Source organism: Doryrhamphus excisus, chromosome 15, assembly GCF_030265055.1.
Source record: "Doryrhamphus excisus isolate RoL2022-K1 chromosome 15, RoL_Dexc_1.0, whole genome shotgun sequence".
Classification (NCBI taxonomy): domain Eukaryota; kingdom Metazoa; phylum Chordata; class Actinopteri; order Syngnathiformes; family Syngnathidae; genus Doryrhamphus; species Doryrhamphus excisus.
Window position 1 is genome coordinate 10954545 of NC_080480.1, and position 24034 is coordinate 10978578.

Here is a 24034-nt window from a genome sequence, read left to right on the forward strand (position 1 = left end):
GGCCACTTCCTTTCAAATGAATAGTCCTCGCTGGAACAAAGCACATCGGTCACTCCGTGTGTTTGTTTGCTTTGTCCTCGTCGCTTTGACCTGTTTCGGAGAAAGCTTTCGCCCATCAATCTGATGGGCGTCCCGTGTTAATGAGGCCAAATCAAATAAAACGTCATTAATCAAGCCCTATATGCACAACTGGTCTTTTAACTAAATGAAATCACAAGCGTTGATGTAAAGAAAGGGTGTCCAAACTTTCTCTCACAAAGATGCATGTGCTTCAAATGCAAAAGACAAAACGTCTTTCTAAACACGGGTTGTAACGTTATTAGAGCACTGTAGACATGAAATAATACCCCTACAGTCACCTTAACACTCCTATTATTTTTTATTTACATCACTGCATCACAGCAAAATTTACCACTTCCACACGGAATGGGAGAACTTTAAAATTTTTTTTTTTTTAACTTGATCTCAGCCACGGCATGTTGACTCGGCTTTGCTGGCTCAGTAGCCAATCTCATGACATTATTGATGCGTAGTGACCAGAATACTACATATAATATGTAACAATATTTTGGGACGAATAATAGGCCGTCATTTAATAAAATGTTAAATAATACATATCACATCTTTGAATGCGTCTTCTGAATGCCTTACATTTGTATTTTAGTTCATTTAGCCATTTTTATGTTTCAAAATGTTCAACATCCTTAAGCCAGAGACCAAAAATACATCACATTTGCAAAATATCAAATATATTTGGACTAATAATAGGTCATAGTCAATCATAAATAGTAATGACTTAATGTATTGTTGAAAAAAACACATTCATTCAAAGCTGAAAGTGTTGAGTGTTGGCTGTAATGTAAATAGAAATGATCACTTCAAGTGTATTAAAAAAAAGTTCACAGCAAATAACAGTAGAACAGTAGAACATTTTTTAAGCACATTTATTTAAGTATTTTAATTTTATGTACGTACAACTATACAATGAACCCCACCCCCCTCCATGGTGCAATAACATAAGATGATAATATACTGTACTGATGGCTTTCTCTTAGTGGAATTTTTCACACACATTGAATACAATCAAGTTGAGTATAAGTAGAAATTAAATGCAGCCCCATTCATTTTTTTTTTTTAGAAAGGACACTGATTAAAATACTTTTTGCTCCAAACACTACCTTATTTATATTGTATTTTTTAAATTTATTTAAGTGTATTATATGTACTAAAAAAAAAATGTTTCCCACTCGAGTAGCCCTAAACTGCAGATGGCGGCAGGCTTCTATAGTAAGGCGTTCATTAAGGAGGAAGCCATTATTTGTACAAATGCATTTTTTTTACATAAAATCATATTTTATTTTTACTAATAAATACTAGACAGGTACTTAATCAAAAACATATAACATTTAAAATAAAATTCACATGAATGTATTCTATTTATTATTGTATATTATATAATGGCCTCAGTCACTCTCTGAAATGTGGACCGATATGGAAATAGACAAACTAAGCAGGCATTCTCTGTCATAACACCAAACTCCATTTTTGTGACTGACCCCCGACAGGGAAAAGGCCGGGGGGGGGGGGGGGGGGGGGGGGGGGGGGTCAGAGAACATTATTAAAGCTGCTGTATGTCACCTTAGTAGCTATGTTTTACGTTTTAAGGTGCGTGCATGTGTGCCATAGGATGTAGTTTACATACTCAAAGCAGGAAGAGGCTGGATTTAATGCTTTCGGTATTACCTAGGCAGCTGCTTTCTGTCACATACAGCAAGCAGTGATATTCTTATTTAGGGTCAAGGCTGGAGCCTATCCCAGCTGACCTCTGGGGGAAAGACAGAGTTTCAATATACCACTAATGGCTGCCAGTTCAGGTAAATTCAATGCCCAAGTGTTTTGCATTGTATACGTACATTTTTTTGATGTGAACCACTACCTTGCCAATTGGCCCCAGTTCAGTGATTTGTATTGTGCCATTTTTGAGGCCATTGTGTGAAAAATGGCCATACCAGCTTCACAAAAGTCATCCAATGACTCACAATTCTATTTAGTCGACCCTCATTTATAGCTGCTGACTTTAAAAATATTTTAAATATTCTAAACTTAAACAGCCAAAAACGTACCACTTCCACACGGAATGGGAGGAGAGCTTATTTCCCCCTCTCTATCATGTCGGACATGCCATGGCTGACTTCATGACTTCATGCTGTGTTGACGGAAAAGTGTACTTTTTAAATTTTTCCTCATCATTCACAATCTTTATGTGAAACATGAAGACATATTTCCCTCTTTTGTGCATTCTAACTAGAGAAAACAAGTTAGTATAAGCTAGCTAACAATGCATGTCATTGGGACCTGCCCAATTTTGGTGCTACAGAACTGACAAAACAAACCTCAGCAGTGTTCCATTTACATAACTGACATGTATATTAACCGAGCGACTGCGATATTGTTATTGTAGCAGCTAACTATATTATAAAACCGTATTTATCTGGCAAAGTAACACAACGCCTCGCTCACCATTAGTCATGGCGTAACCGACAGAAGAGTGGATACCCAGTTCTCAATTTGGACTCAACAAAATTCTGGTTTGCTGTCACAATTTTTTACCTGAAGACTGGAGCACACGTCTCGTGCTGGAAGACACAGCCATCCCAAGGAGAGCGGACATTGTAGTAGCGTAAATCAATGCAGCTAGGAAAGAAGTTTCATGCATATGAAACAGTAGAGAGTTTTTTTCAAAGGCTTATAGGCAGGTCCCAATGACGTGCATCGTTAGCTAGCTCATACTAACTTGTTTTCTCTTGTTAGAATGCACAGAAAAGGGAAATATGTGTTCATGTTTCACATAAGGATTGTGGATGATGGGCCAAATTAAAAAAAAAGTGTAGTTTACCTTTAAGAAAAACTTAAAAACAGTGATTGTGAATTAATTTCTGAAAAAACACCATAATCAACCCGTGATATTGCGGAGGATGGTTATATTCCACAATTTCTTGAAGTAATGAAGTGTACAAAAGTGATTTATACTGTACAACTTTTGGGGTCATTGATAGCGTACTCTTTCACATAGCTGACTTTCGTACAGCTGGCATGTGAACAATTCCCATTGACAATCGACATGTGATGGACTGGCGACCAGTCATCTGCAGTATATGAACCACTACGCTATCACTGGCACACACTTCAGTTCAGTAAACATAGTATGAATAGTAGAAGAATGTATCTGGACTGTACTATGTTTGGTTTATTGGGAGTGTAGTGGTTAATATTGGTGACTTGTAGCTGGTATGGGATCAGTGTCCTGACACAATCGACCAATCCGACATAAATAAAAGGGCCAGCTGCCGAAAGGTCAGCTATATGAACCACTATGCTAAAAATGATTTAATATTTTGTTGTTACGTTACAGGTAGTGTGGTGGTTCACATAGCTGACTGGGATCACTTTCCACACAATCGACCCTTTGACGGACACATGGAGTCTGAAGTGAGCCCCCCCACTTCTATGCAACATCACACACACACAATTTTACACACACTTGATATTATAATGTAGCACCTTATTCAATAGTTCCAGGTTGAATAGTGGTGAATAGCACACCTCAGTGATGTGATGGACAGCATCTGGGTGCTGCTAGACGACGCTAACACTGATTTCACGTTGGCTACGGTGCACACAACTTGAGTTCAGCAGCATTCATGAGCTCTACAAGCGGATATACGAAAAAAGAAGTGACCGTCCGTCTCATCTCGCAATCCGGGAAAAGGAAAGTGTCCGTGGAATGAGACAATCACAGGCTCCCACAGGTCAGCCTCACACGGGCGTGGTCCTGCGGTTGACCCCGTCCTTTAAATCATTTGGGAAACAGTTATGCACCTGAAGGAAGTCTGCGGCCGCCTCATGTTCAGGGCTGTACGTGTTCTCTGTCACGCTGTCCCTCGCCAGGGCATACATAGACAGCTCGTCCAGGGCCCCGCTGGAAGACGGCGCCCCCTTCAGACCGGGCGAGTTCTCCCGCGACGCCTCTGTGGAATGAGAGCTCGTCTGAGACGTCCGCCGGCGGTAGCGGAAGCTCGGTATCCTTGAATACGGGGAAGAAGATGAGAGGGAACGGATGAACTCGCGTCGCGCCCTCCAGCGGACTTCCTTGTTTTTCTCAATGTAGATGTTGATGGCGAGGACGGCCACCGTTTCGGCCACGATGAAGGAGAGGGCGCCGAAGTAGAAGGACCAGCCGTAGGAGTAAGTATACTTCTTGTCGTCGTCACGTTTGTCATTGGGGTCTCCCGCGTTGCTTGAGATGTACACGATGATTCCGATGATGTTACTCAAACCTGATGGATGACAAACAGGAAGTCACTTCATCACGACAGCGCTTCTGTACGTCCTGAGGTACAATGAATGGAGATCCTGACCTTCTCCAACACAGCCAGTCAAGCTTTCGATTGTGCGCCACATGATCACATGACCATTTCTCATTATTAAACCGCTCACATTGCGAGCAAGCTACCCTCCTCGCATGGCCGACCACTCACCTGCAGCAACAAAGAGAATGCCTGCGCTGAGGAGGACGTTGTTTGTCTTGCTGTAGACTCGGCCCACTCCTACGCACAAGCCGCCGAGCATCAACAGAACCGTGCTGAGGATGGGGAACACGCTGGAGGCTCGCACTATACCTGTCGGAACACACGAGATCACTGCCACGGTCTGATCAAATGGAATTGGATCCCATAGGATCCCATAGCAGGGTTGTTTTGTTTTTTTAACAACATTTGTAACATAATTTATTTCATGTAACATGCCCTACACTCTAAAAAGAAATTCAGAGTATCTGTTGACACCACTTGATTTAATACATAAATGCAATGTAAAAAATGTAATTAATTGATTTAGATAAACTTTCTAAGTTGCTAACTTTATTTTTTAAGTTATGTTCAAATAATAATGTTGGCTATTACATGAACTTAATTTAGCATGTCATATACACTCAAACCTTATTGTGGGTAAGCTTAAAACAAAATTCAAGTTGCCATGACTTAATAAAATTAGCTTCATAACATAATATATATACACACACACACACATATATATATATAAGTTACTGCTACTTAAAAAGTTGTGTGCATTGTTATTATAATTAAGTAGACAACAAATGAAACTACTTTGAATAAAATGATTAAGTCAGTTGACTTAACATATTTCTTTGAGTTACAAACTTAAAAACTTGTCCCTATGACAACAATTATTCAGTAAGCATGACTTAACATGAGCTTTGAGTGAAGAGGAAAAGCTAATTTGTGCAATGCAATATTGTTTGTTGGTTCAAAACAATTTCAAATTAAGTTGTCATAACTAAGAAAGACTAATGGAAATTGTGGCGTTGATTTTTTTTGTTGAGGCTAAACATTTATTTTTTGAGTGTACATTTGAGAAGTTATCACTTTCCAGTCAGATTAAATCATTTTAAAAAACAATTTTATTATTATATTTATTATTAAATTTTTTAAATGTATGTTTTCCCCTGTAGTATACAGTACATACATACAATGTCATTATGCAACATCATTTAGTTACATTTTATAGAGCACTGTTTTACTATTTCTTTTGTATATTCAATTACATTGTTTATCTTTACGGCTGCACGATGACAAGTGGTTAGTGTGCAGGCCTCATAGCTAGGAAACCCGAGTTCAATTCCAACCTCGGCCATCTCTGTGCCCCATGCATGCGTTCGTTTTCTCCGGGTACTCCGGTTTCCTCCCACATTCCAAAAACATGCTAGGTTAATTGGCGACTCCAAATTGTCCGTAGGTATGAATGTGAATGGTTGTTTGTCTATTGGTCCATTGGCGTACCCCACCTCTCGCACGAAGACAGCTGGGATAGGCTCCAGCACCCTCTGCGACCCTCGTGAGGATAAGAAAATGAATGGATTTTTATTTTTATCTTTATGTTATAGTCATTTTTCTAAGGCTGTACTTTTTCCTTTTACTGAAAAACACAATTCCGCAAACAGTGCAGTAGCATCATCCAGTGCAATTAAAAATAAACAATGTCTTGCTTGTGTAAGTGCTGGGTTTATTTTTAGAGTTTTTCTCCTGATTTTGTAGGCTTAATTAAAAACCTCACCATAATAACACAGAATTTATCAGATCCAACAGAAATAGGATAAGAAATGACTTCATATGCCAAGTGTTCAGTGACTAGCAAAGTTCCACCCAGGATTTAATACAAAATGTCACATTTCTCCTCTGTTTTCTTACAGAATACTAATGGTGAAAGTAATTAAAGCCTGCTGTGGGTTGGTGAACGTCCTGTTCCAGACCGTTTGAACAAAAAAAAAAAGGAAGAAGGCTGGTGAGCACTTACGCAGCAGGTATTCCGAGCTGTCTGTGTCGTAATCGTTGTCGTCAGGGAAATGGTTGATTCTGTAACAGCTGCCTTGATTGATGCCTGCAGGGCAAAGACAACAAGACAACTCAGTGTCCATTGAGGAGATACTGTGTCTAACAAGAACTGCTAGTCATATAAACAGCATCAAGGACACACAAATTACAGTCGTGAAATATTTCCATGATTTTGGTTACCTTATTTAGACATTCCAGTACATTACTAGAAGCTTTCTATGGGATGTTTAACTCATCACACAGTAACTTAACACTCAAAAGGTCTACAGAAGAAATTTGCAAGCAGGTACCTATACAAGTTTAAAATGAAAAAACTCTTAAATCTCCATAATGCACTGCTTCATTCATTGGTGCCTGATGGGACGCTGCAATGATGTCAGCCTCCCTGACAGAGTCAGCATTGCAGCACTATCCATTGATTTTCTATGCCGCTTGTCCTCGAATTAAATGCTTTACTCAGACCAAATGCATTACGCGAAAAAAGTCCGCTCCTCTGTGACATCACAAAGGGGCAGTTTTACCACGCCTTCTGAAAGCGAGCATTTTGAACCATCCCAAACTTCTTTCAGGATTCACTCCCAAATCCGCAAACCTCATTATCTGAAACTTTGGCATGGTTTAACATGGGAATACAACATTATGACTCAATTTATAGTGGATTAAAGTGGAAAAGGCATAATAGGTCTCCTTTAAGTTGCTGCGTGATGAGTTTAGCATTCTTTGTAATGTAGCATAGAGTCAGACCGTTATGACCTTCAGTTAGGCTCATGATTGGCTTCTGCCAAATAAAGAGCTGCCTGGTTTCATCTTTGGTCCAAAAGCGTTCTTGGGTTCTAAATGATATGTTTCTGTGTGGGTGGATTGTTGTTATCGTGGGCGGGCGTCGCTGATGAACGACCATCCTGCATAACAACAGGTGTCTGGCCTGCCTCGTTAGTGACCACTCCTCCCCGTTACAGAGGCAATCTAACTGTTTTGTCGATGAGATTAAGCACAGGTATCATAACATAACAACACCCTGCCCGATCAAATGTGACATTTGACCTTTAGAAAAGCGCTGCTGAGAGGTCAAACAGCTGAGTGGATCCAACATAAATGCCACTGTCTAAAGATCACAGCCCCATTGGCTCGGCATGCACGTGCTTGGAAATGAAACGGGAGGTAAGCAGGACGACTTTTAGCTACACAACCGATGACTGCATTGGCCACAGGGCTTGAATGGCCATCAAGCAAAGGTGAAGAGCTGAGTGGCTGGAGGAATATGAAGCCGATTTGAACAACAAAAGCGCGTGTGATGAAGCTTTTAACGGTGCCATTGGAGAATGGAGTGCATGTATAGAGAACGAGGCGTGCGCGCTTATAGCTGTAATTGAACAGGAGAATTTAAAAAAAAAACGACACCTTGTCGAGACTGAAAGGGTTGGTGGGGTTAATGGAAGTGCTGGGATAATGTTACAAAAAGTAACTACCACCCAACACTTTCCACACTCTAATTAACGTTTGCTTTCAATTTGCAACCTTTCACATGACCCTTTTCAGAAGCTACCACCACCAAGAAGCCAGGATGTTTGTCCAGTGTAGCAAACATTCCGTTTTGATTCCAAAAGGTTCACATTTCTCCTGCTGGAAGACAATTTATGATTTAGCATAAGCCAGCAAGATCCCAGACCTAAAGGCTGGTGGTCACATTTGGAGTACTTCTGCCAATTCAAGGCTCCTGGGAAAATATTTCCAACCGGTGAGAGGCAAAGCTAATTTTCTTAAGCTTGGGCAAGGATCAGGCAAAGTGGTTGGAGTTCCTCATTCCTGGCCAGCAATATGCTCATCGGTTTTGCAAACAGGGGCAATACGAAGCTTGACTATCCGCCAAACGTTACTTGGTCGTGCTGAAGAGTAAGCAGAGACAGCTTTAAGTAACAATTTCAGTGTCCTAACTGTGTATATTAAGTGTAAGTAATTGGACAAAAGGGGTTCGGCAGCTGTCGGGAGGTCCTCAGGAACACTTGGGAATGTGACCAATCACAGTGGAGTGGGCACACCGTGAGGCGCACCTGAAGGAGGGCAGGGCGGTGTAGTAAATTACAGAGACCATTTGGTGCGGGAGGCAGGAAATCCAAAGAAAAACTGCAGGAATAGGCGCAGAGTCTGGAAGATGTAGAAACCTTTCTGTGCGAGTTATTGTGTGTAGCTCCCTTTGGGAGTCCATAACTCAATACAAAGGCCCGGAAATTAGTATAAAAGGTGACCTTTAACAACTTAATATATGCAGGTAATATATTAGAGTCATTTCAATATGAATCTGATACATATTAAAGATTTGGCGTCCATATAATACAATATGACCGAGTGGTTAGCGCACAGGCCACACAGCTAGGAGACCCGAGTTCGATTCCACCCTCTGCCATCTCTGTGTGGAGTTTGCCTGTTCTCCCCGTGCATGCGTGGGTTTTCTCCGGGTACTCCGGTTTCCTCCCACATTCCAAAAACATGCTAGGTTAATTGGCGACTCCAAATTATCCATGAATGGTATGGATGTGAGTGTGAATGGTTGTTTGTCTCTATGTGCCCTGTGATTGGCTGGCGACCAGTCCAGGTTGTACCTGAAGACAGTTGGGATAGGCTCCAGCACCCCGCGACCCTTGTGGGGATAAGCGGTAGAAAATGAATGAATGAATGACTAATACAATGTGGGCGAGTGGTTAGCGGGCAGTGTTCGATTCCACTCTCGGGCATCTCTATGTGGAATTTGCATGTTCTCCCCATACGTAGGTATTCCGGTTTCCTCCCACATTCCAAAAAACATGCTAGGTTAATTAGGAGGATAAGCAGTAGAAAATGAATGAATGAATAATACAATGGATTGTTGCCATACAAAACACTCATAGTGAATACAAAGTGCAGTATTACAGTTGTGAGGTCACCACTATCTAAGGGGCTAATAAATAGGTCTGATGCTTAATAGGGGACATCTAAATTAATTAGTGTCATATCAGAAATGGAGCACAAGTTTCTGTGTCTAGTCACTGATGGAAAATGAGGCTGTGGACTATTTTCAAAGAGGTGACATGAGAGATTATGCCTGGTGAAAAAGAAAAAGAACATGTGGTTTGATTAAGTATGATTAACAGTGTAGTTAATGAAAAAAGCACACCTTCATTGCTGTGCATGAAGGAAGAAAGCATGCTGTAATGAAAATGTATGTACAAAAAAAGGTGTTTTTCATTGGCTGACTAGAAAAACACTCGGAGAGCGCAGACCTCCACCAAGCGCCACACTGTTACATACAACATTACAACATTTATAGGTCAGAAAAGTGGAAAGAGCATAATAGGTCCCCTTTAAGTTCATATGCATGAAATTCAGACAAGCAATTTTAGTATGATCATGTTACACCTAGCATACCTAGCATAATAGTGTCTACCTAAAAATGACAACAATTTTACTCTGCTAATGTTAACACCCAACATATTTAGGTGAAGTGTTAATGTTAAGTGTTTACCCACGAAAACAGCTTAAAATGTTACTATGCTAATATTAGCATAATAGCAATGCTAACATGAACATGCTAGTACCTAGCATGATATTGCAAAGTGTATGAGTGTATGAGTGTCTACCTATGAAGGTAAAAAATGCTACTATGCTAATATTAGCAATTTAGCAATACTAGCATGCTAAGGTTAGCATGCTAACACCTAACCTAATAGTGCTGAGTGTTTCTGCAAGAGTGTCCTGCAATTGGCTGGCCACCAGTCCAGGGTGTACCTCGCCTCTTGCCCGAAGTCAGCTGGGATAGGCTCCAGCATAGCCCCACAACCATAGTGAGGATAAGCGGTATAGAAAATGGATGTTTATATAAGTGTCTAGTATTAAAGATAAGCGGTATAGAAAATGGATGTTTATATGTGTCTAGCCATGAAAATAGCAAAAAATACTTGTGTACTAATGTTAGCATGCCCTTTGATTGCATGGCGACCGGTCCAGGGTGTGCCGCGCCTCTCGCCCGAAGACAGTTGGGATGGGCTCCAGCACCCCTGCGACCCTTGTGAGGATAAGCGCTAGAAAATGAATGAATGAATGATAATGTTAGCATGCTCGCAATGCTAATGTTAGCATGCTAACACCTAGCACAGGGGTGCTCACACTTTTTCAGCATGCGAGCTACTTTTAAAATGACCGAGTCAAAATGATCTACCCACTACAAAAATGCAAAACATCTATTTATTTTCAAATGTATTGAGGATTATTTGTACGTACAATGTATGTTGATGTACCTTACATAACCAAATGAGCCAATATTGCAAAACACACATAATTAACAATTAACATTTTTTGTAATTACCTGAGCTTACTTTGATGACTTGCACTGAATTGAACCAGCCAGGGATGCATAGTCCGGACAGTAGCTGCTGATAGCCAGGTTAGCCAGCCTCAAGCACACTTCCAAATGTTTATCAGTCATGGATAATATCCGTATCATAATATCCGTATAATATTCCATATCCGTATGGAAGTGATATGTTTTTTGCCTTTTTACTTGGTCCAGTTTTTGCCTTTTTACTTGGTCCAGCTCCTTCACTCATTTTAGTGACCATAAACTTTAGCGAGGGCTTAAAATCTCGCAATTCGCCGACTAGCTTAGCACTTTGCATCACTGTTTACGCATGAGCGGTGACCTAGAGGTCAAAATTCAGTTGTCATCTGATTGGTTGCCCTGTATGTCAATCAAGTAACGGGGATGGATGATAGGCTGACATCGTAAGTTCTGCTGCACTTAGAGACGTTGTTTGATTTGATTGGTCGCCCGAAGGGCAACATTCAGTTGTCATCTGAATGGCTGCCCTGTATATCAATCAAGTGACGGCATTGATGCGAGGATGATATTTTTTTAATGTCACGCCGCGATCGACCAGCGATCGACCAGTACCACCTCCGCGATCGACCGGTAGCTCGCGATCGACTTAATGAGCACCCCTGACCTAGCATGATATCAATGTACGGGGAAGGCCCAAGCAAGTGCTCTGGCCATTTTCTTTCAGTTTTTCTGCACAAATGCCGTAAATGGTCCTATCTTGCATTATAAAGAATCCTTTAAAAGGTTCCTGGATGAATTTCCCCCAACTCCACCAGACAGACAAACAAACAGATACATGGGCAAAAATATAACCTCGGCGATGCGCTTGGCAGAGGCAATAATTGTTATCATTCAGCCCAGTGGACTCTGCCTAGCAACAAATTTACATTTTTCTCCACTAGCTTCTGCACAAGTGTTTTTTTTTCATTGGCCTATGAGGCCCAACAGTTAATACCTCTGGAAAAATACTCATTCCTGAGCAAAAAGTGGACATTTTAGCAGCGTCTGGGGTAGTAATGAATCAGACTTAGGCATTCTGCTTAGCAACAATTATAATTTCTTTCATTGGCCTCTTGGATAATGTCCAAATGTCTTGGTAAGATAATTAAGATGCGATGCTCCAATCCAAATCCTTCATGATTATTACACTGATTAAGAAGTGTCTTTATGTCTAATCTAAAGACCTATCAGTGGATTATTCTGTGTTGGGAGCAGAGCTGGTAAACAGTGAAACATGAGAAAAGGCAGGCAGATTATTAAAGAGCCTCGTCCTTCATGTCAAATTGAAAGGAATCAAGAATTGAATGGGCTCACAGAAATTAGAGAAAGAGATAGGACAAATTAGAATGTAACCTTATAAGATATAACAAGGTCTAAGTGGAGTGCAAAGCCTCACGCTGAGCATCTCCGCCTCTTTCTCCATGGCGACTCCTTTTTAATAAACTCATTTACATCATGCCAAGATGCTTCTGACATCTTTTGTTTCATTTTTTTTTTTGCCAAGACGAGATGACACTTCCACTGCAATGTGTCAAAACCAAATGCAAACACATACGGACAGATGCAAACACGCAGCCTCAGCGGCGCATTGGAAGCAGCTGTTTTGCCGATAGCAACAGGATGCTCCTGACGTGAACGCTGTCATTATCTTGCATCTATGCACACTGTCAAGAAGGGAGAAGCATCAGCGGGATAAGTCCGCTGTCTCTTCCACACCGGGGTCTCCCGGTAGTCCACATCATCACAGCCACATGCCCTCACTTCCTTGTTTTCACACTTCACCGGCTCTACAAATAGATTGATGAACAAAGCCATCAGGAGTGACATTAATATTGTAATATTGTATCTGCTTAGCCTCCGCCGGGTGCTGTTCCGTTCTGGCTTCATCTAACACGTTTACAGCAAACGGGAGTAGAAAACAACCCGCTGTGCGTCTCGCCGTTCTGCTGGATCGTGTGAAGACTGACAAGGGAGGCCATCGCACGGTTTTTACGGCTTGCGGAATGATTAGGTTTCATAAAGGCGTAAACAGATTAAGCGTCGGCGCTGGGGCCGTGGATCAAATGCAGACAAGTGCGAACAACATCGTAACTACTGCAATATAAAAACATCAATTGTCTACAGTTCTTTACGGCACGGGCGAGCATGAAGAAAAGCAATTTGGCAAACAGATAAGTGATCAGGGTTGGTGAGAATGACAGGTTTTTAATTAAAAATTGATATAGTCGCGGATATGTGTAGAAGGCTGTTATAACTGAAATAGTATATCTCAATGTTATTTCCTTATGTCCATTGGACAAGTTAACGAGAAATGGTGCTATACTAATGGTGAGTCTAATCACCCTGGCAGACCAAGCCATGAGAGGTCAGTAGGACACTAGAATGGCTACCTATCCCCACGGACCACCAAGTATCAGTCAATTCTATACCTCAATGGCGAGGGCCCCACCAACCATACAATACTTGCCGTCCTTCAGGAAACTCACTGTATGGATGAGGACACCCTCAAGCCTTCTACCTTGCTGGGTCCATCCTTAGCACACAGCATGGGATTACAATCTTTATGGGGTCTAATCTTGACTGGACGGCCATTGGCCAATCTCCCAGTGGGTGTCCACCAAGATGCAGTGTTTACTCGCCACCATCACCTAGACCAGTGATCACCAACCTTTTTGAGCCCAAGATCCCAGGTCTCAGACATGAATCTTCTTTACTACTATCTTATCTAATAGGTAAGATGCAAGCTCATCAATGTAAGCACATTCCCAGGTTGGGATGAATAGTGGCTTCAATGGAAGAAGTGGACGTTACCGCAACAGCACTACTCCAAAAACCGGACATCATCCAATGGGCCAGTTGAGCAGAGCTGTAAGGTGTACCTGCCATTGCTTCCCAGCTGCTACAAAACAGCCAATTCTGAGGTGCAGATAAGAACTTTGAGAGGTCCTATCTACGGAAACCACTGGCTGCACGGCGAGTGCTTAGTGCGCAGGCCCCACGGTTAGGAAACCCGAGTTCAATTCCACCCTCGGCAATCTCTGTGTGGAGTTTGCATGTTCTCCCCGTGCATGCGTGGGTTTTCTCCGGGTAATGTGTTTTTGGAATGTGGTAGTTTCCTCCCACATTCCAAAAACATGATAGGTTAATTGGCGACTCCAAATTGTCCATAGGTATGAATGTGAGTGTGAATGGTTGTTTGTCTATATGTGCTCTCTGATTGGCTGGCGACCAGTCCAGGGTGTACCCCGCCTATTGCCCGAAGACAGCTGGCATAGGCTCCAGCAATCCCCACAACCCTTTTGAGGATAAGTGGTAGAAAATGAATGAATGAATGAAAAGGGCAACCTGTTAATGCGGGACGTGGAAAGGAGGACCCAAAGGCAGAATTGGCAGGCACTACACGTGGTAAGGTTCTACACAAGGGTGAGGTTCGGTACACAGGAAGTCAGTCCAATAAGGCAAAGGTATCCAAGAGCGGCAGGCAGAAGGAGAGGTCGAAAGGCAGGCAAGGGTCGAAAACCAGGCGAGGCGATAACAAGGAATGCTAGAACGAGACATGAGAGTACAACAAACTTGCACCAGACAGGAGGAATCTGAGGCAATAAATAGTAGGCCGGAAATCAGGTGATGAGGGACACCTGAACACAATCAGGCAGGAGGCGGGGTCTCCAAGGTGAAGGCGGGGTAGGCAATGACAGGCATGACACAAGCAGCACCAAAACGGAGGCTTCTCAACGGCTCGGCTGAGGGCGTACATCTGCAAACCCAAGCAAGGTATAACAATATACATGCAGGGTTTGGGACCCTCCAAAGTGTAAAATCAGCCTGGCTCTGCTTGTTCTTTCCATCATGCTAACAGAGGTCCAAAGCATGACGCAGAGCTGCTGTTATAGCCCCACTGAAGCTTGGCCAGCATGCAGAACACATCACCTGCCGATAGAACCATCTTGTTGCTCTGTATCCCATCCTGAGAGGATGACCCCCTCAGCCACATCCATGGATCCCCGCACATTCACGATTAGCATTCACTGTGTTGCTGTGAGACGCAAAAGTGAATACATAACTTACACACTCTGATTGCCTGTAGCTACGTTCACACTACAGGTCAGCAATGATTAACTGTTTTTTAATAGATTTTTACATTTTTATTTTTAATACAAATATTTTTTAATTTTTAGTTTTACATTTTTTAATTATAATAAATTAATTAATAAATGCATTTTAATTTTTTTTATTTTTAGATTTTTTATGTCAGTGTGAATTTAGATTTTCCCGAGAAGGAGCACTCATTGTCGGACACACTTTGTCAGAAGCACCACTGGTGCTGTGGAGCTCAGAAGGTCATTATACATTTTATGCGGGACTACGGCTATATGAAATCAGGTTTATACCCTAAATTTATTCAAAACAAAACATCTAAGAAGTAAGAGCCAAAGTAACATTGATACTCTCACTTAGCCGCCAACCTAGGGTGCTTCTGCAAGGACACTATGACCCTCTCTACAGTTGAATAATGTGCCCCAATCTGGAGTAGGAACCCACATGAGAATAAGGTCGGTCCTGATATTAGAAAGAAAGAAAGTAATTGAGCTCTGGAAAAGGTTTGAAAGTCACTTCTAAAGCTTTGGGACTCCAGCAAACCACAGTACCATTATCCACAAATGGCGAAAACACGGAACAGCAACATCAACAACAACATCCAACAATTTCCAGGCCTCCCTTGCCTCAGTTAAGGTCAGTGTTCATGAGTGTGCCATAAGAAAGACACGAGCTAAAATGGCCCGCCCCCATTTCAAAAAAAGAACATCATACCAACAGTAAAATATGGTGGTAGTGTGATGGTCTGGAAAAAAATTATAAATAAAAAAATTCTGAAGGAGAATGTCCAACCATCTGTTTGTGATATCAAGCTGAAACCAAAAACAAAATGAAGACTTTGAAGTGACCTCGTGAAGTCCTGACAAACACAAAACAAACTTAACAGTACAGATACATTATAATGTATTCCATTGCTCAGAAAGAAAGAACAGTCAGAACGCTTCAATGCTGGGTGGGCGCTTATCACATCACTGTACCTTCATAGGTGGTGCTGTCGAGGCGTTTTTGAAATGTAAATTACCCATTCATTGGAACGACTTTTATATGCACCTTAATTTTCATGTCTCCTCGCCGCTTCTCACCTTGCCCTCCCAGCCACAATGGGAGCCTAGCAGCTGATGTTAAACAAGCCTAAACCCAATGACAGCCAATCAATGTCCACTTCAGGGTGTGACTGACCATTGTTTTCTATTCCCCAACAACTCAACTCATTAAAACACATTTAATAAAAAGCAAACTTGCATACAGAAACAGTAAAGTTAGACATTAAAAAAGACCAACACACTTTGAAAAGACAAACAATGACTGACAAAGCAAAAAGGGACAAGGATTTAGACGTTTTTAGACTAATCACCTCAGCCTTCAGTAGCCACGTTTACATGAGGAGATTTTCCTCTTTCCGAATGACGTACCAGAAAACAATGTATAGATGGAAAGGCATATTCCAATCTCCTGTCTACATGCACCGCTATAATCAAACTGAATAGTCAATGTGGCATGTACAGTAAAACGTAAACAATATCACGTGATTCATCGAAGATGGCGGACGAGAGTGTGATTACCACGGTTGTTGGGACAGTTGCTATGCTTTTTTTTAAATCAGCAACTTGGACGTTCAGTTCTTTTAAAGTTTGTATCAAAAACAAACTTTCCGCTGTAGTCCAGTGATGACTGCTCAAAACCTGAAAGACGTCACAGCTGAGAATACGCTGAAAGAAAGCACCCTGACAACTTTCCGATTGAGCGTGTACAAGATACCTCAATCGAATTGGGGAAAGGAATATTCCACCCCTGTGAATCCGATTATATATTCATTCGGATTGGCACTTTTCTTTCGGAATGAGGTGTATACAAAGGTTACATGCTTTCCGTTTGAGCAAATAACCCGAATGAAATTGGAATATTTGGGTCCATGTATACGTGGCTAATGACACACCTACAAAAACAGATTATACAGCCACCCCTATCCGTTCCATCACAAGCCAACACTGCGTGGGATGTTTGTTGTAAACTGCTAATTGCTTGATTTATTGCATTATTTCTCCGTCTCAGAGCTACTTTTATTTACCGTGTTCACACATAAGCATCAACCTGATTATGATGCACTGTAAAGCAGGGACCTATTTGGCCTCAGTGTGGGTTAATAAGCAGTAAAAAAAAGCTGCTAAGTAATGTATTGGACTTCATAAAACAAAGCTGTTGCATCCTGCTGTATAAATGTCACAATAGGCCTGCAGGTGAAGAGGTAATGCTTGTTGAACAGGGCATTTGGGGATGCTTATTAGACGTATTCCCTACGGAGTTGGAAGGGATGTCGCTGGGAGAATGTTGTCAGTGTGATGTGTTCACCCCCCCCCAAAAAAAGCAATAATGTTCTACCCAGCAGCCGTAAAACATACACTGTATAACCTGGTGTGTTGTTCATATTGACCGGAGGGGTGTGTGTGTGTGTGTGTGTGTGTGTTTGAAGACGGGGGTGGCTCCTCCTTCCATGTCTTCTCCTCTGTACTTATAAGTCACCATGACAACAGAGCCACTGTCCGCTAGCTTTAGGCCCTGCATTGAAAGTAGCAACACATGAGAGAATGTGTGTGTATGTGTGTGTGTGTGTGTGTTGGGGGGGGGGGGGGACACATGTAAATTAATTCAGTCTCTTCTAAGATTAATCAACTTTATTCATTTTTTTCCTGTCACTATTTGGAAAAGCAATGCTTGACATTTAAATGTGTTTCGAATTCATCACAGCTTCCTCGAGAGGATTTCATACCCAGTCAAGCGTTACTTTTAAGGAAATTTGTTTACAAGGCGTTGCTCAACGATTCAAGCGACTTTTATTTTATTTTTTTTACTGTGGTCAGTTCAACAGGAAGTACACCCGTACAAAGATAATGTACAGATACCTCAAAGTGAATTATGTAAGCAGTATAATAGAAAGAATTGCAAAGTACAACCACATATTGTTTTAGGTTTTATAGTTTATTAGAACTACAAACACAAAATGCACTTTTTATACAGTAAACCTCGGATATATCGGATTCAATTGTTCCCACTGGTTTTGTCCGATATAAGCGAAATGTCCGTTTTACGCATATATCGGATTTATATCCGGTATATGTGTAAATCGGATTTTATTCGTTATAAAAAGGCACTTCCTTGACTATGTTTCCAATGTACCTGGACTGGGCAATGAAAAGAGACGTAAGGTAATTAAAATTTAACTTTATTGGACTCTGAGCATAACAAATTGTTAATTAAGCTAGGCCCTGTTACGCCCGTCAGGCCTACGTTATTTCCAATAGTGAGGTTAAGATCTCATTCACTGCTGTGCTAGTATTATTGACGTCACTCACTTTTATATTTGTCCTAAATCTGGAGCCAGGAGAAATACAATAGCCAGTGACATCAACAAGATTAGCATAACGATGCGGCCATCCAATATATGCGAGGGAAATTTAATGGAAATGCATTGGAACGGGACTGGAGATTTTGTCCGAAATAGGCGAAATCCGTTATAAAAAATCTGATATATGCAATGAATTTTTATTGGAAATGCATTACAGAAAAATCGGTTCTTTTTTATCTGTCCGTTGTGAGCGAATTTCCGATATATCCGAGTCCGATATATCCGAGGTTTACTGTATGAACAATTTTATTATTAAAAGGAGCAAAAATATCTAAACCTACATTGCCCTCATTGCCCTGAAAAGGTGATTGCCCCCAAACCAAATAACTGGATGGGCCACCCTTAGCAGCTGTAAAACTAATTTTGGCCTAATCATCTTTGCAGAATTGTTGTAATTCAGCCACACTGGACGGTTTCCAACATGAACCATCTTTTTAAGACATTTAATTCATTCATTAATTATGTTTACGCTTATGCTCACAAGGGGGTGCTGGAGCCTATCCCAGCTGTCTTCAGGCGAGAGGCGGGGTACACCCTGGACTGGTCGCCAGCCAATCACAGGACACATATAGACAATCAACCATTCACACTCACATTCATACCTATGGACAATTTGGAGTCGCCAATTAACCTAGCATGTTTTTGGAATGTGGGAGGAAACCGGAGTACGTATGTGATAAAGGGAACCATGAAACCAGCCAAGGTTCCATTTATCACAGCAAGTCTTCCAGGTCCTGAAGCAGCAAAGCACCCCTCGACCATCACACTACCACCACCATATTTTACTGTCTGCATTTTTCTGAAATGCAGTGTTACTTTTACGCCAGATGTAACGGGACACAAACCTTCCAAAAAGGTTTACTTTTGTCTCGTCACACCACAGAGTATTTTCCCAAAGATCTTGGAGATCATCAAGATGTTTTCTGACAAAATTAAGATGAGCGATAATGTTCTTTTTGTTCAAAAGTGGTTTTGGTCTTGGAACTCTTTCTTATGGTCATGAGTCATGAACCCTGACCTTAACTGAGGCTTGGAGTTCTTTGGATGTTGTTGTGAGGTGTTTTGGACTTCTTAGATGAGCCATCTATGTTTTTGCTATTTGTAGATAATAGCTCTCATTGTGGTTTGCTGGAGTCCCAAAGCTTTAGAAATGGCTTATAACCTTTTCCAGACTGATAATCTCAATTAATCAATTAATGTTATGTTTTAACAGGGTTTAATCACTTTTTCATGGCCACTCATTTGCTACCGAATATGCTTTTTTTCCAACCTGACCAAAGACGCGTTTATTTACATCTTTTATTATTATTATTTTTTTGCACAAGAGGCACAAAGAGGTGATGATGCAACTCCACAATAGAATAGAGCACTTTGGTGCTGTTTTAAGACTGAAAAAGCAGAGTGGCAGAAGTGCACTTTATAAGAGCTTGGCATGCATCTTTCCGATTGAAATACAGCCCAACAACACAATATTCTGTGAGTCTTGAAAAATCAGTCAAAATCATCAAAAATGGCCAATCATCAAAAATGGCCAGTACCTCAGTACCTCAGTAACTCAGACATATAACGTGCCCGGTTATTAGCGTAATGCTGATGTGCAATATTTCCATCACTGCCTCTGTTACTACCTCAATCTTGTTTATTTATTTAACAACCCAATACAATACACTCATATGTGACTTTACTCATCTGTATAAACCAGTCATTATTTTATTATTATTATTATATTATATATATATATATATATATTATTATTATGACCCATTTATCATTGCACTAAAATTAATATATCTTCAATATGTCTGCTCCTGCATATGCTCCTGTGCAATACTATGTGTATATTTTGGATATCTTGTATATATCTTGTATATATCTTGTTAAATTGTCTTTTTTACTCTACTTTTATATACTTTTTTTTTTTTTAACTTGACTACTGCACTGAAAGGAGAAGCTCTCCAATCTCGTTGTACATCTTGTATAATGACAATAAAGGCCATTCCATTCCATTCCATACCGAGAGGGACGGCTTTTGAATAATGGCTGGGATTGAATGAGTTAATTAAATATTTTCATTTAAAAACTGCATTATGTGTTCAAGTGTGTTGCTGTTGACTGGTACTGGTCTGATCTGGAACATTTACAAAAAGGGGGAAAATACTTTTTCCCACCGTTGTATATATAATATATATATATATAATTATTAATATTACACTAATATCATGTCAGAGTCACAGTCAATATCATTTGCCGGTTGTTTCGTCCCCCATCCACACCTTCAGTGGGAGGCGACACGTCAAGTGATAGCCAAACGGAAGGATGACTGGTCAATGAATGAATGAGAGCGTGTCTGTGCCTACAGTAAGACGTCAACACCACACCACACCTCCCTTTGTCACTACACAGAGACATGTATGGGGGGGGGGGGTGGCCTCAAACATATCTTTCTATATTTATTTATATTTTTGTGCTTGGACATGACTCGAACTCAGAGTCATCTATTTTTAAATCACCGGGCACGTTTCCATAGCGATTCCTGCAGGGCTGTTGCCAAGCAACAGCATCATGCAAGACGTGAATGAAAGTATAGGCCATCAGCGGGCACATTTCCTGGCCGCCACCGAGAGAGTGAATGGACTGAAAACAACAAACTTACGTGAGCACTTTTAGTTGCTGCTGTGTGCGCAAACTTTAAAACCAGGCGGTGGCGGGATGAAGTCTGTTTCTTTATGCTATACATTACATTTTTGGGATTACAACAGGATGCGGCTTTAGAAAGCCAAAACTCTTGAGTCAGTACTTTTTGGGCATTTTGATCATTTATAACCAAAATGTTCGATGAACCATTTTAATGACAGACATGATTTTAATTGACAGTTACTATGGTACCCATTATGTCATTGTATGGTCATATCACCTTGTACTTTGGTATGTGACAAAAAATATAAAAAAAATAAAAATAAAGAAAAAAAGAAAAAAAAACTTAAATTATATTCGGAAAGCAGGAACAGACAGGACAGACATGATTTTAATTGACATTTACTTTGGTACCCATTATGTCATTGTATGGTCATATCACTTCATACTTTGGTACGTGACAAAAAATATAAAAAATAAAAATAAAAATGAAAAAAATAAAAAACATAAAATTTAAAAAACTTAAACTATATTAGAAAAGCAGGAACAGACAGGACAGACATGATTTTAATTGACAGTTACTATGGTACCCATTTTGTCATTGTATGGTCATATCACCTCGTACTTTGGTACGTGACAAAAAATATAAAATTTAAAAAAAAAAAATTTAAAAAAATTATAAATTAAAAAAAAACTTAAACTGTTTTACGAAAGCAGAAAGTGAACAAATGTAACATTTACTGATTTACTGATTGTAAAAGTACCAGAGGAGGGGTAGGATGTGAAATAATAATAATAATAATAATAATAATGTGTAATAAGCTTTGCTTCTTCCTACTCCTTTTGGACATGTTTTGGAACTGTGAACTGATTATGTGATGCACTCAATTGTAATCTGATGCATGTTCAAATGAAATTAAACCATTACCATAACCATTAATGTTTTATGAGTCTATTGCTAAGACACCTGTAGCTCCTGAGGGCTGTAGAAAACGTGTGAATTTGAGGTGCAATCTGGCATTTTGACCCTCATGTCTCATATATTACAGAACCAAAATCATCCAAAAAAAACAACTATGCTTAAGAACTGAAATCTACAAGCTGAACTATTGTGTTGTGAGTGTTGTGACAAGAAATGTCCTACACTGGTGAGGAGCTTTGTCAGAAGGTGAATTTCAGCAGCAATCTGGCATGTTGACCTTAGTGATTTACGTATCTGTGTCAATTACAACCACAAGCAGTGTTGAAGTGTTGAATGCCACTAGACCGACTCTTCTAGTGTGTTGTGAGTCAATTCAGGAGAAAATTCTAACATCTACACAGCACTGGTGGGGGAGCTTTTGAGAAGCAAGTATATCAAACGGATGAATTTTAGGAGCAATCTGGCATTTGGACCCTCATGTTTATAAGCCTATTTGACGTACAGCATATAACATTGTTGAAGTGTTGAATGCTACAAGACGGATTATTCTGTTGTGTTGTGACTCTATTCTGAAGAAACATATCTCATCGGCATTGGTGGGGAGTTTTTAGGGGTGAGACTATAAAACACGTGACTTTCAGGTGCAATCCGGCATTTTGTTCCTCAGGCTTATATCCGATTTTCGGGTCAATTATAACCAAAAGATGAACTATTCTAGTATTCAGGCTTGTGGCGAGAAATGACACAATACTTACACATCATTAGTGGGGAGCTTTTAAAGAGCAGGTGAATTTCAGTAGCAATCTGGCATTGTGACTCTACATCTCTTTATGACATATCTGTGCCAATTATAAGAAAAATCAGCATAGAACATTATTGCAGTGATGATTGCTACAAGACGAACTATTCTAGTGTGTTGTTAGTCCTTGCATAAGAAATTTCAAATGCCTACAGATCATTTTCGTGACGCTTTTAAAGGGCGTGTGTATAAATCAGATGGATTTCAGGTGCAATCTGGTAAAACTGTAAAAATCTTTTCCCAAGCTGTTAAAGTGTTTTAAAAAGTGCCATTCCTGCTCCTAACACATAAAAGTAAAGCCGAAGAGTAATAATGTACTTTTTTTAAGAGTACTTGTCATAAAACTGTATTACGCGTAAAGCGCTTGTGCGTAAATGTTAGTTGAGACTCCCGCCTTCACAAAAATCAACGCACCGGACTTAACGGACACTCACCCTCAATACAGCAGATTCTCCACAGTCCAGAATGCGTCAGGTCCCCCTTTTTGCTTCTGGGCTGCGGCTGCGTCTCGTCCGAGGTGGCGTTGGTTCCGTTGCAGATGTACGCCCGCGAGTAGAGCCAGTAGTCCGTCCCGATAGCGATGCTCATGAGACTGAAGGCGGCGAAAGCCCCCACGGTGGCCAACAGCGTCTGAACCCCTCGCTCACACCAAGCCATGCTTCTTCATGCTACACACCGCCACCACCACCAACCAAAGAGTCCCCACAACACAAAAGTGTGCGCGCACCGGCAGCGCGTCAAGACGCAGGGGCCATAGTGGTGCTACTTGTTGAAGGTGCTTACTTTTCGGATGAGGATACTAGAATATCATCACAAAAGCTTCAGCACACGGACTTCAAAGGAAAAGCACGTGGTGTTTGGTCCTGTTACCACGAGAGCAGGAAAAGAAACTCCTAAAGCTTCCTCAACACCTCATTCTGCAAGTGGTCGCACATACAGAGAGCACGACTCAATATCTCTTAAATGAGACCCCACCCTCATCAAATCCAACCAATGAAGGAGAGGGGATGGGAAAGCAATCAGCGGCATTCAAATAGACAAAAAGTCTCATTTCATTGAATACAACATTCTCCATTAGCGTGGAAAAGACTATTAGCATGAAATGTGATGTGCATAATAATTTTACAGTGATATCACATGGCAATATCATTTTAAATGTTCAAATACACATTTATATACTAACTCAAGAAAATAATTTAGGTACAATTTTATATTATGGCAAATATTGTACTGTAATACAATAAGACTTTTAATTCACAAATTAATTAATTGAATTTGTATTATTATTATATTATTATATTTTATATTATTATTATATTATTATTACTATTATACTATATACTATTATTATTATTGACAATTGTTGACTCAATACATTACTACCTATAATGTTAAGTATATTCCATAACCATGTGTT

The 24034-nt window shown here is 40.5% G+C and overlaps 1 protein-coding gene across 1 annotated transcript; it reads right to left on the reverse strand.

The window, feature by feature from the left end:
- Positions 1-1630: 1630 nt before the first annotated feature.
- On the reverse strand, positions 1631-23525 carry cacng4b (calcium channel, voltage-dependent, gamma subunit 4b). The gene is made up of 4 exons (XM_058049881.1): positions 23052-23525; positions 6373-6456; positions 4539-4679; positions 1631-4337 (listed from the first exon to the last, which is right to left on the reverse strand). Exons 1-4 carry the CDS (start codon positions 23272-23274, stop codon positions 3817-3819), a joined length of 969 nt encoding a protein of 322 aa, XP_057905864.1. The 5' UTR covers positions 23275-23525; the 3' UTR covers positions 1631-3816.
- Positions 23526-24034: the final 509 nt, after the last annotated feature.